The 17,924-nt window shown below is 48.2% G+C and overlaps 1 protein-coding gene and 2 long non-coding RNA genes across 3 annotated transcripts in view; all 3 read right to left on the bottom strand.

The window, feature by feature from the left end:
• Positions 1–17,924, bottom strand: part of LOC134676433 (spectrin beta chain, non-erythrocytic 2) — a 184,781-nt gene that overhangs the window by 19,663 nt on the left and 147,194 nt on the right. Inside the window, exons 71-75 of the mRNA XM_063534829.1 lie at positions 8,354–8,562; positions 2,588–2,749; positions 2,083–2,231; positions 1,120–1,306; positions 460–595 (exon numbers count right to left, since the gene is read on the bottom strand). Of these exons, the coding sequence (XP_063390899.1) occupies positions 460–595; positions 1,120–1,306; positions 2,083–2,231; positions 2,588–2,749; positions 8,354–8,562 (843 nt within the window). The remainder of the gene's footprint in view (positions 1–459; positions 596–1,119; positions 1,307–2,082; positions 2,232–2,587; positions 2,750–8,353; positions 8,563–17,924) is intronic.
• LOC134676459 (uncharacterized) lies at positions 9,792–12,806 on the bottom strand. Its single transcript, XR_010099930.1, has 2 exons — positions 10,510–12,806; positions 9,792–10,419 (listed from the first exon to the last, which is right to left on the bottom strand). It is a non-coding gene; the product is annotated as an uncharacterized LOC134676459 (long non-coding RNA).
• On the bottom strand, positions 14,693–15,696 carry LOC134676461 (uncharacterized). The gene is made up of 2 exons (XR_010099931.1): positions 15,411–15,696; positions 14,693–15,320 (listed from the first exon to the last, which is right to left on the bottom strand). It is a non-coding gene; the product is annotated as an uncharacterized LOC134676461 (long non-coding RNA).

Raw genomic sequence — 17,924 nt, 5'->3', positions numbered from 1 at the left:
CAGCAGCGCCTCCACCTGCGCCACGCTCTCGCCCAGCTTGCCGTCGCGGACCAGAGGAACCCTGTCCAGACAGCTCCAGCTGTTGCTGGCAGCTGGTACTCACCAGCGTGATCCTAGTGAGTGCCTGTGCGCGGTCCTGCTGCGAGTGTATGGCCTGCTCGAGCTCCGCGTGCCGCGCCAGCAGCGCCTCCACCTGCGCCACGCTCTCGCCCACCTTGCCGTCGCGGACCAGAGGAACCCTGTCCAGACAGCTCCAGCTGTTGCTGGCAGCTGGTACTCACCAGCGTGATCCTAGTGAGTGCCTGTGCGCGGTCCTGCTGCGAGTGTATGGCCTGCTCGAGCTCCGCGTGCCGCGCCAGCAGCGCCTCCACCTGCGCCACGCTCTCGCCCACCTTGCCGTCGCGGACCAGAGGAACCCTGTCCAGACAGCTCCAGCTGTTGCTGGCAGCTGGTACTCACCAGCGTGATCCTAGTGAGTGCCTGTGCGCGGTCCTGCTGCGAGTGTATGGCCTGCTCGAGCTCCGCGTGCCGCGCCAGCAGCGCCTCCACCTGCGCCACGCTCTCGCCCACCTTGCCGTCGCGGACAAGAGGAACCCTGGACAAAACAAAAAATAAGTATGCTAGTGAATAGAATCCAGGCGTTACTTTGAGGAAATCCATATTAATTAAAACCAAAAATATTGCTTTGCTAATCCGCGAAAATATAACGTGCTAGTCAATCAGCGCTAACCCGTTATGCTTACTTGTGTATTTTTTACATGCAATTAATGTTCCCACCCTCCTACCGCAAAAATAAATATAACAAACCACCACCAAAAAAAAATACTCGACACGTGTTTCGCCTCTCTACGAGGCATCCTCAGGAGATGTTGGCGGTCTGACGCCCGGCAACGGAAACCCGATTTGTTTCCGTGATGGTTGGATGATGGATGATCTTGCCGCCCAGGCCGCGTCGAGCTCGCAACGTAGCATAACTTACTTGTTAGTGATCCAGTTGTCTAGCGCGTCAGCGTCTCTCCTGAACACCAAGGCGTCCAAATGCTGGTGGTATATAGTGTCCCGCGCCGCCCAGGCCGCGTCGAGCTGCGCGCGGCGAGCTCGCAACGTAGCATAACTTACTTGTTAGTGATCCAGTTGTCTAGCGCGTCAGCGTCTCTCCTGAACACCAAGGCGTCCAAATGCTGGTGGTATATAGTGTCCCGCGCCGCCCAGGCCGCGTCGAGCTGCGCGCGGCGAGCTCGCAACGCCGCCATGCGCTCGGCCACGTCGGCGGACATGAAATGGCCTTCGCGGACTAGTTTTTCGCCTGTCAAACAAAACAAATGTTAATTCTATTATTGACGACCAATCTCGCCTAGTGGGTAGTGACCCTGCCTATAAAACTGATGGTCCCGGGTTCTAAGTAATCCGGGTTCGAATCCTGGTAAGGGCATTTATTTGTATTATGATACAGATATTTGTTCCTGAGTCATGGTAGTTTTCTATTTAAGTATTTATATATTATATATATCGTTGTCTGAGTACCCACAACACAAGCCTTCTTGAGCTTACCGTGGGGCTTGGTCAATTTGTGTAAAAATGTCCTATAATATTTATTTATTTATTCTAGTCAACAAACTTGTTTCCCACCTGATGTTGAACTTTATTTCAAAGTGATAGAGTTCAATTCTGCATAATTCCTGACACCCTTATGCCTTATAAAGGGTGGACATGTCAGTAGCGATGTAAAGTGTGGTGTCTCTAGGAAACGAACAAAAAGCAGCAATGTACATCGAACAACGATGAAATGTAAACGAAACTGTTCAACAGGTAAGATATAAATGACACGCGATTTTCGAACAGTTCAAACGTAGTGTTGCTAACCCGCGACTTTTCAAATTCGCCGCCTTTTGCTACTGACAAGCGTGTATGATTCATAATATGATTTGTAATATGCCTACTTGAATAAACAATCCTTTATCTTATCTTATCATTGTTATTTGCCGTGACTTATTTTTTAAGTGTTTCATTAAAAAGACACGTCAAGATTACCTTTTTTGTAATGCTAAAAAAAAACGAATTATACAGAATACAAACACATACCGTCGGCATAGAGGGCGCTGAAGGCGTCGTCCTTGGCTCGCACCTCGTCGCCCAGCTCGCGGTGCCGCGCCAGCAGCCGCTCGGCGCCGGGCACGTCGTGAGCCAGCTCGGGCGCTGTCACTGCTGCGATCATCTCGTTGGTCCATGCTCTGAATTCAAAATGGAAGTAGTTGAAAGTCACTCATTTCTGCCGAGGTAGTTTAGCGCTCGAACATAAAATCGTACTTGGAACCTAAAATATGTTCTAGTGCAGAAACGTATCATTTTCTTTTAGAGCAAAAAAAACAAGTTAGTTATGTATGCTAGTTTGGGTTGGGTGAGATCAAGTCAAAAATACACAAAATACAATAAAATATTTGGTTTAGCTTTTAAACTATGGCTCAAAAAAGGAGCTAAACCGCTATTATGCTGTGATCAAGATATATATATTATAGCTGGGGCCATAACTGGCCACGCCTCATTTAACAAGGGCTTCGTGGACATATTCTAGTATGTCAATACTCACAGCAGGTCCTGGTACTGCTGGAAGTAGGCCTGCAGCTGTCCAGACAGCTCCAGCTGTTGTTGGCAGCTGGCCGCGCGCGAGGTTAGGGCTTCCAGCGCTTCGGTGACATCTTCTAGCTTGGATGTCACATGCTCGCGGGCGTCGGGGAACGCTTCACCCAATCTATAAAAGACAAAAGTTAAAAAAGGCGTCACACAGGTGATGAAGTTTTCTTATTGAAACATCTGGCATTTTGTCAAGCATTCCTTCTCCCAGAAGGTGTTCACACAAGTAAAAAAGAAGAAATTAAAAAGTGGCAAAACTGTACGAGTAGTGTCGTCCCGTTTTCTTATATATATACTGGTTTGAAAGGGTATAGCTGGGGAGGCGCTCAAGTATGATGAGGCATGATATGTTCTTCTTCTTCCTCAGCGAGTATGCGCCCCCTTGGGCATACGCCTTGTTAGAGTCCTTGCTAACTCTAACATTTACTTGATGAATATCTTGATAGTAATTTGGAACACGAAAGACGATTTCTTGAGATAAACTTGATTTATTATAACTTGATAGGTGTGCACACTTATAGAATAGCGAACGTGAATATGTTTTGAATGAATAGGTACTTATTGACTAATTACGAAACTTTTATATAAAACTAAATGCTGATGGGGCAAATGAACAATATGATGCATGTGCAATTTACTTGTACACGCCTCTCCAAATATCCAAGCAGCCCGATTTGCTGCTTCTCTCCCCCAGAGGCCTGCATTTTTTAAATATCATCCTCCCATCACGTTGGAGGTCTGTGATCTGGTCTTTTTGGAGGCCTCAACGCTAGGACACGCTTGCTCCATCTGTCATCTCTGCGACATGTGCCCGGCCCAGGTCCAGGCCACCGTCTCGTCGTGTACTAACCTCTCAGCCTCCCGCGTGAGTCTCTCGTGCTGCTCCTTGATGGCGGCCAGGTCATCCTCGAGCGCAGTGAGCCGCCTCCGCTGCGCCCTGAGCGCCTGCAGGCTGCGGCCGGTGTCGGCGCGCAGCGCGGGCTCCTTCTCCTGCATCCAGGCCACCGTCTCGTCGTGTACTAACCTCTCAGCCTCCCGCGTGAGTCTCTCGTGCTGCCGCTTGATGGCGGCCAGGTCATCCTCGAGCGCAGTGAGCCGCCTCCGCTGCGCCCTGAGCGCCTGCAGGCTGCGGCCGGTGTCGGCGCGCAGCGCGGGCTCCTTCTCCTGCATCCAGGCCACCGTCTCGTCGTGTACTAACCTCTCAGCCTCCCGCGTGAGTCTCTCGTGCTGCTCCTTGATGGCGGCCAGGTCATCCTCGAGCGCAGTGAGCCGCCTCCGCTGCGCCCTGAGCGCCTGCAGGCTGCGGCCGGTGTCGGCGCGCAGCGCGGGCTCCTTCTCCTGCATCCAGGCCACCGTCTCGTCGTGTACTAACCTCTCAGCCTCCCGCGTGAGTCTCTCGTGCTGCTCCTTGATGGCGGCCAGGTCATCCTCGAGCGCAGTGAGCCGCCTCCGCTGCGCCCTGAGCGCCTGCAGGCTGCGGCCGGTGTCGGCGCGCAGCGCGGGCTCCTTCTCCTGCATCCAGGCCACCGTCTCGTCGTGTACTAACCTCTCAGCCTCCCGCGTGAGTCTCTCGTGCTGCTCCTTGATGGCGGCCAGGTCATCCTCGAGCGCAGTGAGCCGCCTCCGCTGCGCCCTGAGCGCCTGCAGGCTGCGGCCGGTGTCGGCGCGCAGCGCGGGCTCCTTCTCCTGCATCCAGGCCACCGTCTCGTCGTGTACTAACCTCTCAGCCTCCCGCGTGAGTCTCTCGTGCTGCTCCTTGATGGCGGCCAGGTCATCCTCGAGCGCAGTGAGCCGCCTCCGCTGCGCCCTGAGCGCCTGCAGGCTGCGGCCGGTGTCGGCGCGCAGCGCGGGCTCCTTCTCCTGCATCCAGGCCACCGTCTCGTCGTGTACTAACCTCTCAGCCTCCCGCGTGAGTCTCTCGTGCTGCTCCTTGATGGCGGCCAGGTCATCCTCGAGCGCAGTGAGCCGCCTCCGCTGCGCCCTGAGCGCCTGCAGGCTGCGGCCGGTGTCGGCGCGCAGCGCGGGCTCCTTCTCCTGCATCCAGGCCACCGTCTCGTCGTGTACTAACCTCTCAGCCTCCCGCGTGAGTCTCTCGTGCTGCTCCTTGATGGCGGCCAGGTCATCCTCGAGCGCAGTGAGCCGCCTCCGCTGCGCCCTGAGCGCCTGCAGGCTGCGGCCGGTGTCGGCGCGCAGCGCGGGCTCCTTCTCCTGCATCCAGGCCACCGTCTCGTCGTGTACTAACCTCTCAGCCTCCCGCGTGAGTCTCTCGTGCTGCTCCTTGATGGCGGCCAGGTCATCCTCGAGCGCAGTGAGCCGCCTCCGCTGCGCCCTGAGCGCCTGCAGGCTGCGGCCGGTGTCGGCGCGCAGCGCGGGCTCCTTCTCCTGCATCCAGGCCACCGTCTCGTCGTGTACTAACCTCTCAGCCTCCCGCGTGAGTCTCTCGTGCTGCCGCTTGATGGCGGCCAGGTCATCCTCGAGCGCAGTGAGCCGCCTCCGCTGCGCCCTGAGCGCCTGCAGGCTGCGGCCGGTGTCGGCGCGCAGCGCGGGCTCCTTCTCCTGCATCCAGGCCACCGTCTCGTCGTGTACTAACCTCTCAGCCTCCCGCGTGAGTCTCTCGTGCTGCTCCTTGATGGCGGCCAGGTCATCCTCGAGCGCAGTGAGCCGCCTCCGCTGCGCCCTGAGCGCCTGCAGGCTGCGGCCGGTGTCGGCGCGCAGCGCGGGCTCCTTCTCCTGCATCCAGGCCACCGTCTCGTCGTGTACTAACCTCTCAGCCTCCCGCGTGAGTCTCTCGTGCTGCTCCTTGATGGCGGCCAGGTCATCCTCGAGCGCAGTGAGCCGCCTCCGCTGCGCCCTGAGCGCCTGCAGGCTGCGGCCGGTGTCGGCGCGCAGCGCGGGCTCCTTCTCCTGCATCCAGGCCACCGTCTCGTCGTGTACTAACCTCTCAGCCTCCCGCGTGAGTCTCTCGTGCTGCTCCTTGATGGCGGCCAGGTCATCCTCGAGCGCAGTGAGCCGCCTCCGCTGCGCCCTGAGCGCCTGCAGGCTGCGGCCGGTGTCGGCGCGCAGCGCGGGCTCCTTCTCCTGCATCCAGGCCACCGTCTCGTCGTGTACTAACCTCTCAGCCTCCCGCGTGAGTCTCTCGTGCTGCTCCTTGATGGCGGCCAGGTCATCCTCGAGCGCAGTGAGCCGCCTCCGCTGCGCCCTGAGCGCCTGCAGGCTGCGGCCGGTGTCGGCGCGCAGCGCGGGCTCCTTCTCCTGCATCCAGGCCACCGTCTCGTCGTGTACTAACCTCTCAGCCTCCCGCGTGAGTCTCTCGTGCTGCTCCTTGATGGCGGCCAGGTCATCCTCGAGCGCAGTGAGCCGCCTCCGCTGCGCCCTGAGCGCCTGCAGGCTGCGGCCGGTGTCGGCGCGCAGCGCGGGCTCCTTCTCCTGCATCCAGGCCACCGTCTCGTCGTGTACTAACCTCTCAGCCTCCCGCGTGAGTCTCTCGTGCTGCTCCTTGATGGCGGCCAGGTCATCCTCGAGCGCAGTGAGCCGCCTCCGCTGCGCCCTGAGCGCCTGCAGGCTGCGGCCGGTGTCGGCGCGCAGCGCGGGCTCCTTCTCCTGCATCCAGGCCACCGTCTCGTCGTGTACTAACCTCTCAGCCTCCCGCGTGAGTCTCTCGTGCTGCTCCTTGATGGCGGCCAGGTCATCCTCGAGCGCAGTGAGCCGCCTCCGCTGCGCCCTGAGCGCCTGCAGGCTGCGGCCGGTGTCGGCGCGCAGCGCGGGCTCCTTCTCCTGCATCCAGGCCACCGTCTCGTCGTGTACTAACCTCTCAGCCTCCCGCGTGAGTCTCTCGTGCTGCTCCTTGATGGCGGCCAGGTCATCCTCGAGCGCAGTGAGCCGCCTCCGCTGCGCCCTGAGCGCCTGCAGGCTGCGGCCGGTGTCGGCGCGCAGCGCGGGCTCCTTCTCCTGCATCCAGGCCACCGTCTCGTCGTGTACTAACCTCTCAGCCTCCCGCGTGAGTCTCTCGTGCTGCTCCTTGATGGCGGCCAGGTCATCCTCGAGCGCAGTGAGCCGCCTCCGCTGCGCCCTGAGCGCCTGCAGGCTGCGGCCGGTGTCGGCGCGCAGCGCGGGCTCCTTCTCCTGCATCCAGGCCACCGTCTCGTCGTGTACTAACCTCTCAGCCTCCCGCGTGAGTCTCTCGTGCTGCTCCTTGATGGCGGCCAGGTCATCCTCGAGCGCAGTGAGCCGCCTCCGCTGCGCCCTGAGCGCCTGCAGGCTGCGGCCGGTGTCGGCGCGCAGCGCGGGCTCCTTCTCCTGCATCCAGGCCACCGTCTCGTCGTGTACTAACCTCTCAGCCTCCCGCGTGAGTCTCTCGTGCTGCTCCTTGATGGCGGCCAGGTCATCCTCGAGCGCAGTGAGCCGCCTCCGCTGCGCCCTGAGCGCCTGCAGGCTGCGGCCGGTGTCGGCGCGCAGCGCGGGCTCCTTCTCCTGCATCCAGGCCACCGTCTCGTCGTGTACTAACCTCTCAGCCTCCCGCGTGAGTCTCTCGTGCTGCTCCTTGATGGCGGCCAGGTCATCCTCGAGCGCAGTGAGCCGCCTCCGCTGCGCCCTGAGCGCCTGCAGGCTGCGGCCGGTGTCGGCGCGCAGCGCGGGCTCCTTCTCCTGCATCCAGGCCACCGTCTCGTCGTGTACTAACCTCTCAGCCTCCCGCGTGAGTCTCTCGTGCTGCTCCTTGATGGCGGCCAGGTCATCCTCGAGCGCAGTGAGCCGCCTCCGCTGCGCCCTGAGCGCCTGCAGGCTGCGGCCGGTGTCGGCGCGCAGCGCGGGCTCCTTCTCCTGCATCCAGGCCACCGTCTCGTCGTGTACTAACCTCTCAGCCTCCCGCGTGAGTCTCTCGTGCTGCTCCTTGATGGCGGCCAGGTCATCCTCGAGCGCAGTGAGCCGCCTCCGCTGCGCCCTGAGCGCCTGCAGGCTGCGGCCGGTGTCGGCGCGCAGCGCGGGCTCCTTCTCCTGCATCCAGGCCACCGTCTCGTCGTGTACTAACCTCTCAGCCTCCCGCGTGAGTCTCTCGTGCTGCTCCTTGATGGCGGCCAGGTCATCCTCGAGCGCAGTGAGCCGCCTCCGCTGCGCCCTGAGCGCCTGCAGGCTGCGGCCGGTGTCGGCGCGCAGCGCGGGCTCCTTCTCCTGCATCCAGGCCACCGTCTCGTCGTGTACTAACCTCTCAGCCTCCCGCGTGAGTCTCTCGTGCTGCTCCTTGATGGCGGCCAGGTCATCCTCGAGCGCAGTGAGCCGCCTCCGCTGCGCCCTGAGCGCCTGCAGGCTGCGGCCGGTGTCGGCGCGCAGCGCGGGCTCCTTCTCCTGCATCCAGGCCACCGTCTCGTCGTGTACTAACCTCTCAGCCTCCCGCGTGAGTCTCTCGTGCTGCTCCTTGATGGCGGCCAGGTCATCCTCGAGCGCAGTGAGCCGCCTCCGCTGCGCCCTGAGCGCCTGCAGGCTGCGGCCGGTGTCGGCGCGCAGCGCGGGCTCCTTCTCCTGCATCCAGGCCACCGTCTCGTCGTGTACTAACCTCTCAGCCTCCCGCGTGAGTCTCTCGTGCTGCTCCTTGATGGCGGCCAGGTCATCCTCGAGCGCAGTGAGCCGCCTCCGCTGCGCCCTGAGCGCCTGCAGGCTGCGGCCGGTGTCGGCGCGCAGCGCGGGCTCCTTCTCCTGCATCCAGGCCACCGTCTCGTCGTGTACTAACCTCTCAGCCTCCCGCGTGAGTCTCTCGTGCTGCTCCTTGATGGCGGCCAGGTCATCCTCGAGCGCAGTGAGCCGCCTCCGCTGCGCCCTGAGCGCCTGCAGGCTGCGGCCGGTGTCGGCGCGCAGCGCGGGCTCCTTCTCCTGCATCCAGGCCACCGTCTCGTCCGCCGCGCGGTCGAACTCGTGCACGCGCCGCGCACCCGCCAGCGCCTGAGGGGGGGGGGGGGGGGATACAAGTGAGACAGATGTGAGACACATACTACCAGGCCCCTATCTCACCACAATGACGTCAAGGTCCATCTTGAAGTATGGACAAAACAAGAAAATTGCGTTTTTGTCCGTGAAATATTGCGGTTATGTAAGGAATCGAATGGTATCCTTGTTTATTTCCTTTTTGAAAGTTAATATAAAACTTTAATTTTGAAATTTTCAGGTCCTGTATTTTTGTATTATTTTCATAATATATTATTGTAATAAATTGCTCACTTGCTCTCTATTTTGTTAGATTTTGTTAAAAATTCAACATGTGCCATCATCCCTATTCAATTATATCACTTTTCACAGCAGTAAGTTGAAACTTACTAAAGGACCCGGAAATACCGGATGTGGCCTGTAACACGAGCAAATACTTAAAACATAGATTGTACTCCTCGGACGGGGACACTTTTGTTCAACAACTTATAAAATTTATGAAGTATTTAGACTCTCTATTTTTCATACAAAATAAATATTATCTTCAATGGACGCTATCGCCACGCCATATCATTGTGATTGACGTTGCTTGTCACGCCTTAAGAGGGCGTAGAGGAGGGTAAATTTTCAGATTCTGTCAAATTACCCCATTTCACGCACAAACGCAGCTCACGCACACTACCTCAATTTACTGGGACAGGTCAGTGACCCCTAATGTTTTTTTAAAGGTGCTGTTTCGAGTTTAGTGTTAACTACTGACCTCCTTTGAGGAATTAAAACTGTCAAACTTTCCTTTGTGAGAAGACAGAGAAAAAACACTTTTTATATATAGCTTTCCTTGTTTGTTCATGTCATGTCATAGGTATGTGACGTATTAGGTAATTATTATCGTTGTTGACTTTTGTATTAAGATAGTTACAAACGGCGACGCTCTTAACTGTCCATCGGTAGACCTTATGCCTTTTGTAATAAGGTTTAGGAACTGTCAGTTAACAGTGTGGTGGTGTGCGATGGTAGGTATGCGGTTTGTAGACATAGACCAAATTAAAACTAGGAGTTTTATTATTAAAGATATTGTAACACGGGTGTTTTGAAAGGGGGTAAAATAAATGATTGAAAAGCTCCGGCTTGTCTAAAATGGAAACAGCCATGTTAACAAAATAAATTGAAATCAAAATAAAATAAAATAAACTAAATGGAAACCTTGCTGTAGGAAAGCTAGGAGGAGAAACAATTAAACAAATTGATATCTAACAAACTTTATTAACCTAATATTATTATGTAAAAGCTCAGTGGTATAGCTGGGTCGCTTCACAGGTTCATGTTATAAGGTTTACACCAATTAATTAATTACTAAAGACTAAATTTCGAAATACCTAAGTTTTATGCACCAGAACTTTCAAAACTTTAAATTAAAATAACTATTGCTCTAAATCACATTTTAAATTTGTAGCCGAGCGCAGACGCAATTTGAAAATTAAAGATGCATCGGACCGACCTCAAAAACTGCTACCGGACCTGGAGCAGCGGGGAGTGACCTCGCCTATCCCCGGGAAGCTGACTGCTAACCTGGTTGGAGCCGGCCAGTGCAGATGACGTGGGACAGATCCCACAGCATCATTTTAAAACTTCAAATTCGAAACATCTTGAAACTTCTAGAAACATCAAAAGCTTCTAGAAACATCTAGAAACATCTAGAAGCATCGAAAGCTTCTAGAAACATCCCGGCTCCTGCAAAGCGAGAAAAGGATATATTAGCCGGTGCCCTTTATGGCCGCTAGAGAAGAAATGAAACAATTGGAAATTTAGCTCACCGCACTGGAAGCTGTTAGGACTTCTGGCGGAGCGCTCCCTTCCCTCGAGCAGGAGTCAACTCTGTAAAGAACCAAAACTTGGTTAAGAACAAACCCACAATGTTTCGCGCCATTGTGGAATTGATCACAACTAAATTCCATTTATACTTACTCAGTGGAACACACCGAAGGACTCGAACTGCTTCCACCATTTTGACCACCATGTGGAATGTGTGGTCTTATCACAAAATAGGGCTCATGCGAGCGTGCGTCCCCGGAGGGGTCCACACATCAAAAGTGCATGTCACCTCAGAATGATCTCCTCATATGTTGAGAACAAAAGGCAAAAAACAAAAGTAGGGTGCCAATCCCTGAAGACACAAATCCTTCGAAAATTCTGAACTGATTTATCAAGGAACTCTTTCTTGAGCCTAAAAAATATATTTTATCATTAAATCTAATAATGTTTCATTCCAGAGTCTCTTTGTCAGTCTGTAATTTCTATGTTTTGTTTTACATCAATATTATTTTTTATCTAAAAAAGTCATACCTAAACCATACAAAGTTTTCCTGGAGTGACAACATAAATATCTCAAGTTTTAATTATTTTTACTCATATGACAACCCCGACAACAGATAAGCATCAAACGGTGCATCTGAATGCAACAGATTATGCAAAGAAGTGCAATCAATCGAGTTAGTTTGGGATATTGTTAAAAACGTTGAAAGAAGAAAAAGAATTCAACCCAAAAATATTAATTAAAAATCCAAGAAAATGTCTACGTTACAATACCCCCCTCCCCGATTTTAAGGTTCAACGTAGGTGAACCGCTCGCTGTCCTCAGCGACTTTCATCCTAAAACAAAATTTAAAACTAAGTGAAGGCAAGAAAACTAACCTACTCAAACTGACCTAGAAAACCTAGAATGTAAACAAAAAGTCTGACGCAACTTCGAGATTCAAAACATACCAAAAATGCTCAAACGAACCCCCAAAAAATCTTAAAGTAAAATCATACTAACATTAAACAATTTAAAATAACTGCTGTTCTGACCGAACAAAAAAATCTAAATAATAATCTCGAACCCACGTCAGTACCACGGAAGGTGAAAAAAAAACTATGCGGCCAACTGCGCTGCACATAGAAAAAAAACCTCAGTCTATCCTTCCAACCCGTAAACAAACCGTTGGCCTTCTCAGCACAACGCGATAAAAGCTTGTTGCGCTGAAAAAGCCAAAAACCAACCGCCAGGACCGAAGTTCAGCATTAAAAAAAAACTCAGCTAGACCGGGCGAAAATGAGACCTACAGTCCCCTAACTATAAGCCTTCAACGAAAACCTTTGTTGCAACCCTACCGGTTGAGGACACTAAGGCCTGTCCCAACCCTTCAGGCAGACAACAATCACCAAACCAAATCTAAAAAAAAAAACCAAAACGGCCCTTTGAGTTGATGAGGTACACCTGTCCCCCCAACTCTCCGGAATCAAAAACCAAAACAAAAAAATAGCCGAACCAAAAAAAAAAAAATAACCAAATAAATACCTAAACAAAACGAGGTATATAGCAGGTGAGTGGTTCGTCGTCCTTGGCGGCACGACGACTGGTACAAGACGAGGGGTCGTGCGTCCAAGGATAACTACCCTAAACTCTAAAACCATACTAAATCGAAAAAATTTCAACCATTTGGCTGAGTTGCATTGCGGTAGCAGGCATGAAAAAGGTGGCGGAGACACCGAGTGCCGTTCCAATGCCTTCAAAAATGGCTCATTGGATCGTCAACACGATAAAACAAAAGGTACCAAACCAAAAGGGGTACCGCGGTCGATATGTCCAAAAAAGCAAGAACCCAATTTAAAACAGCCCCTCAAAAATGGTAACTGCTGGGTATGAACCCCATACCGACCAAATGCGTAGCCACAAATACGCAAAATTGCACAAAACCGTGCTCGAGTGTGGTAAGCACTCGAAACCTACCACCGAAATACAAACCCTTGGCTATGTTAAGGACTCGCTCTGACCTTAAAAAGTGAGCAAGTTGTTTCGCCCCATTTATACATCACGCACTTCACCATACCGTTCATATCTCATCTGTCGCCCCTACCATACTTCACGCATTACAAATCCCGTTCTTCCATCCCCGCAACAAAATTTAGTAGTGAATACAGTCAGTGCTGTTCACCACGTACCGTGCATAAAGTCGTGATTGGATATTTTACCATAATACCCAACACTCTATACGAGACAACCGTGAAACAAAACGTTCTTGTGTAGGCGAGGCCTTGGAAAATACCACCTTCTTGAAAACCTACCAAAACTTGTGTCAAAATCCTAAACATGCCAGCCTTATTCGAAATTCCCGCCAATTCTCAAACCGAGATTACAAACTGTATTCTTGGCGAAATAAGGTCTAAATAAAAAAAACTACTTCAAAACAATTTATCTCATTAAATTTGAGTGCTAAAAGCAAATTTCGTAACGTCCTAAACCATAAAACTATATTGTATTTAGCTAAATAAATATCAATATTTAAACAAATTACAAAATGATCTTCCAAAAACGAGCGTTTTTATAAACGCTGAACTCGTTACGAATTAAAGAAAACACACTAAAGTTTACGCGTTTCCGAACGCACCCTTACTCTGTGTCAAAAAAACATTTTCATGGCTTAACCTTACTTTGCACTTTAAACTACAAAGAACAAAACTTTGGTTGCAAATACCATTATAATTTGGAAAATTACCATCTAATATGAAACACAATTCTTACGTTGTGTGAAGTACCGTTAAAAACTCGAATTACGGTAAATATTAAATACGCTAAATCAGCGACTCAAAACTACACAGAGTTAACCGAAAACTACCAAAAATACAGGTAAAACACTAAATCATGAGATCAGGGGTCATCTTATTTCACACGATTATCCCTCTCCCTTCAAAATCAACGCTAAATATCATTTCAAAGTCAAACAAACTAAACTAATCAAAAATTTGTATTTCATACCTCAAAATTGAAGTGAACTTGTTACAGATTACATCAAAACCGTGCTGAATTTGGATATTACCACTACAAAAACGAAAAGCATCCAGTGATTTCTACAACTGGACAGCCGGATCACAGGAATTTCTAAATTTGAAAATGAAATCATGTCTATTGTTCTGGAACTATAAGCGCTAACACGCCGAAGAAGAATATCTTCCTTTAAGAAGTTAAATGATCATGAAACACCACAAGAAGCTTGCCGGACACTACTGCCAGACCAGACTTCCATAATAAACTGTTTCCCTGCGGCTATGCGGAGAGTTCTGAAAAATAAAATGCAGACACCGCTTCCACAGCTCCTTGGACCTAGGATGTGCTCCTGATTGGCTTGACCATCCTAAATAAATGTATTTATCAATAAGCTGTGAAATTAAGTGTTGCGTTTCAACTTTTATTTACTAAATATGCTACTGCATTGAAATTTCTGGCGCTTCATGTTTACAAAAACTGTGCTGTGTAAGAAAATAAAATAAAATAATGTTAACATAACTATTGTTTTCCTTAACAAACTTGAAATGTGGTGAAATTATTATGCCTTCCGGCTTAACTGTTAAAACATAAAAATTTACAAAATCCACTATAAAACATTTATGAAAGTGCAGTTCCATCAAATCTATAAAAATCACAAAACGACATTCTACTAAAATTCACACATTTTTCACCTAGAATATGAAATTTCGGACTAAATATAAGTTACTACAAGTGATCCCAAGTGGCAAAATTGTGTACTCTTATCTTATGTTACAAAATACAAAATTCCAATTTTTTTTATTTAAATTAAATGTTCAATGTGAAACCAAAGGAAATTCTAGTGTCAAAACTTCAAAATAGTATCCAAATTGATTAAAAATACAACACGTGTTATTGACATCTGTCAAGTCAGCAAAATTTCATAACCTCTAAATGTATCATACAAAATTCTATGATTTTCGAAAATAATTACATGTAAATGTGCAGAAAACAGCATAAATGTGAGCAAATGCCCAAATTACGGTATGCAATACCCAAAAAATCTTTGAAATGTAACAAAATACTCTACAAAAGGTGAGTTAAACAAAATTATTTTCTGGTGCATGAAAATAAGTCTAGACTTTTCCTGCAGCAAGTAATTATTTAGAAACCTGAAAATTCTTGGGCGCCATTGTAACACGGGTGTTTTGAAAGGGGGTAAAATAAATGATTGAAAAGCTCCGGCTTGTCTAAAATGGAAACAGCCATGTTAACAAAATAAATTGAAATCAAAATAAAATAAAATAAACTAAATGGAAACCTTGCTGTAGGAAAGCTAGGAGGAGAAACAATTAAACAAATTGATATCTAACAAACTTTATTAACCTAATATTATTATGTAAAAGCTCAGTGGTATAGCTGGGTCGCTTCACAGGTTCATGTTATAAGGTTTACACCAATTAATTAATTACTAAAGACTAAATTTCGAAATACCTAAGTTTTATGCACCAGAACTTTCAAAACTTTAAATTAAAATAACTATTGCTCTAAATCACATTTTAAATTTGTAGCCGAGCGCAGACGCAATTTGAAAATTAAAGATGCATCGGACCGACCTCAAAAACTGCTACCGGACCTGGAGCAGCGGGGAGTGACCTCGCCTATCCCCGGGAAGCTGACTGCTAACCTGGTTGGAGCCGGCCAGTGCAGATGACGTGGGACAGATCCCACAGCATCATTTTAAAACTTCAAATTCGAAACATCTTGAAACTTCTAGAAACATCAAAAGCTTCTAGAAACATCTAGAAACATCTAGAAGCATCGAAAGCTTCTAGAAACATCCCGGCTCCTGCAAAGCGAGAAAAGGATATATTAGCCGGTGCCCTTTATGGCCGCTAGAGAAGAAATGAAACAATTGGAAATTTAGCTCACCGCACTGGAAGCTGTTAGGACTTCTGGCGGAGCGCTCCCTTCCCTCGAGCAGGAGTCAACTCTGTAAAGAACCAAAACTTGGTTAAGAACAAACCCACAATGTTTCGCGCCATTGTGGAATTGATCACAACTAAATTCCATTTATACTTACTCAGTGGAACACACCGAAGGACTCGAACTGCTTCCACCATTTTGACCACCATGTGGAATGTGTGGTCTTATCACAAAATAGGGCTCATGCGAGCGTGCGTCCCCGGAGGGGTCCACACATCAAAAGTGCATGTCACCTCAGAATGATCTCCTCATATGTTGAGAACAAAAGGCAAAAAACAAAAGTAGGGTGCCAATCCCTGAAGACACAAATCCTTCGAAAATTCTGAACTGATTTATCAAGGAACTCTTTCTTGAGCCTAAAAAATATGTTTTATCATTAAATCTAATAATGTTTCATTCCAGAGTCTCTTTGTCAGTCTGTAATTTCTATGTTTTGTTTTACATCAATATTATTTTTTATCTAAAAAAGTCATACCTAAACCATACAAAGTTTTCCTGGAGTGACAACATAAATATCTCAAGTTTTAATTATTTTTACTCATATGACAACCCCGACAACAGATAAGCATCAAACGGTGCATCTGAATGCAACAGATTATGCAAAGAAGTGCAATCAATCGAGTTAGTTTGGGATATTGTTAAAAACGTTGAAAGAAGAAAAAGAATTCAACCCAAAAATATTAATTAAAAATCCAAGAAAATGTCTACGTTACAATATAAGAAATCGTCTATTTTACCTACTCGAAGTGAACTACTTATATCTAAAATTATCCCTTCATTAGTTATATATAGGTCTTGTAACATATTTTTTACAACTAAACACGCTTATTATATTTTACTTTTTAAAGCTCTATTGATAATAAGGCGCTCTGTAGTAATAGTACATTACTACAGAGGCCGGGACGAAAGGGGTTGCCGGCCGAAGACATATAGACGGCCGAGCGAAGCGAGGCCGGATAGGTCTGAGCGCGGGCAACCCCATTTCCCGCCGAGGTATGTATAGTGCTTTTCTCAAACATGCAATGAAATAAATAAAATAAAAAATCGACGAAACCCAAGTTTTATTTATAGAAAAAACTAAAAGTAAACTACACCCAAAATATAACCAACACGTACCTATATCATTATCACGCGTATGTTTTACACGAGTCGTGTATTTTTACTACCCGTATATTTTCATGTATCTTTGATTTTTTCGCCTTGTATCCGTCTGACTGTCGTTTTCGTCACATAAGTTTACATAGTCTTTCATGTTGATATCATGTTTCACACACATCGTTGCTTTATGCATGGAGTAAATAAGTATAATTTCCACAGTTTTGACGAATTTGTAGTTAAATACATTCATTTAAAATATGCCACAAAACTGTTTCTAATAAACTGTAAGCCATTTTTCTTAGTTTCTCAGATAATAAAATTGCCATAAGCAACCATATACATACATACTTCGTCTTTGACTTGGCGGCAGAGGCAGCAAGTTATTTAAAATCAATTCTGCTTACGCTGCCAATTCCAACACCTACGATTACAATTAATATTAATTTCATTATTTCGTCGGAACTCATATTTAAGTCAAAAAATCAACAACACACAATAATTCTAATAAAACAGAATGCATATTTTTCAACTTTACCTCCATAACAATTTAAAAAATATAACTACGCGTGTTTGAGTAGACCTTTTTACCGCTAACGTTTAGATGAAATATTTTAAATGTTTTTATTTGTGTAGTTAAATTTATAATTTAAAATTATATAATGTATTATTTATTAAGTTCATGTTGATTTTATACAAATAAAACTGCAAATTATAGCAAACATTGTTTTTTGTTTTTTTTTTTTATAGGCGTAGTGGCAGAGTGTCATTACGAACCATAAAGCAAATACTGCCTCTAGTTTTTTTTAATGGATGAATGCCACGATGCTGTGTCACAAATATCTGTGAAATGAAAATTAAAAAAGAGGACTTTGCCGGCCTAGGCCTGCAAGATATGTATGAAATTCCATTAACAACCTATTGTCCTAGCCGCACCTGAAACGTCATACTTCGCAGCCTATTATGTATAAGGAACATAACATCAATATTTCATTGCATGTTTGAGAAAAAACATTTAATAGAATGCAGGTACTACGCTTATACTTTTGTAAGTCAGTAAGTGATGCTTACTTAAAACTTATCGGGAAATCAAAAAACTCATAATTACCTATATTAAAATATTTAAATTTACTATTCCATCTCATACGTTCAATAAGGCCCGGGACCGGGCCTTGTCACCTGCACTGACAGAGGGCCTTTTTAGCCCCACATAATATTAAAGAACTGTGTCCCGGATAGTATGGGTTCTGGGCATGACCATGACGCGTCCCGAAGTAACTTATACAGGGCGTAATCGTTAAGTGTAGCCAGGCTGTAATTTCGTAAATATAACAGATATCAGAAAACTTCAAATTGTTATCGAAAGTGCGTTACCCAATGAGTAAAATTACATTAAGGGGTCATCCATTAAATACGTCACACGTTTGGGGGGGAGGGGGTCAAGAAAATGTGACATGTTGTGACATGGGGAGGGGGAGTCACAAACACTGTGACGTCACTTTAACTTCATCACTAT

Source organism: Cydia fagiglandana, chromosome 24, assembly GCF_963556715.1.
Source record: "Cydia fagiglandana chromosome 24, ilCydFagi1.1, whole genome shotgun sequence".
Lineage (NCBI taxonomy): Eukaryota > Metazoa > Arthropoda > Insecta > Lepidoptera > Tortricidae > Cydia > Cydia fagiglandana.
Note: the sequence above shows the minus strand (reverse complement) of the source record. Positions and strands in the feature narration are given on the sequence as shown.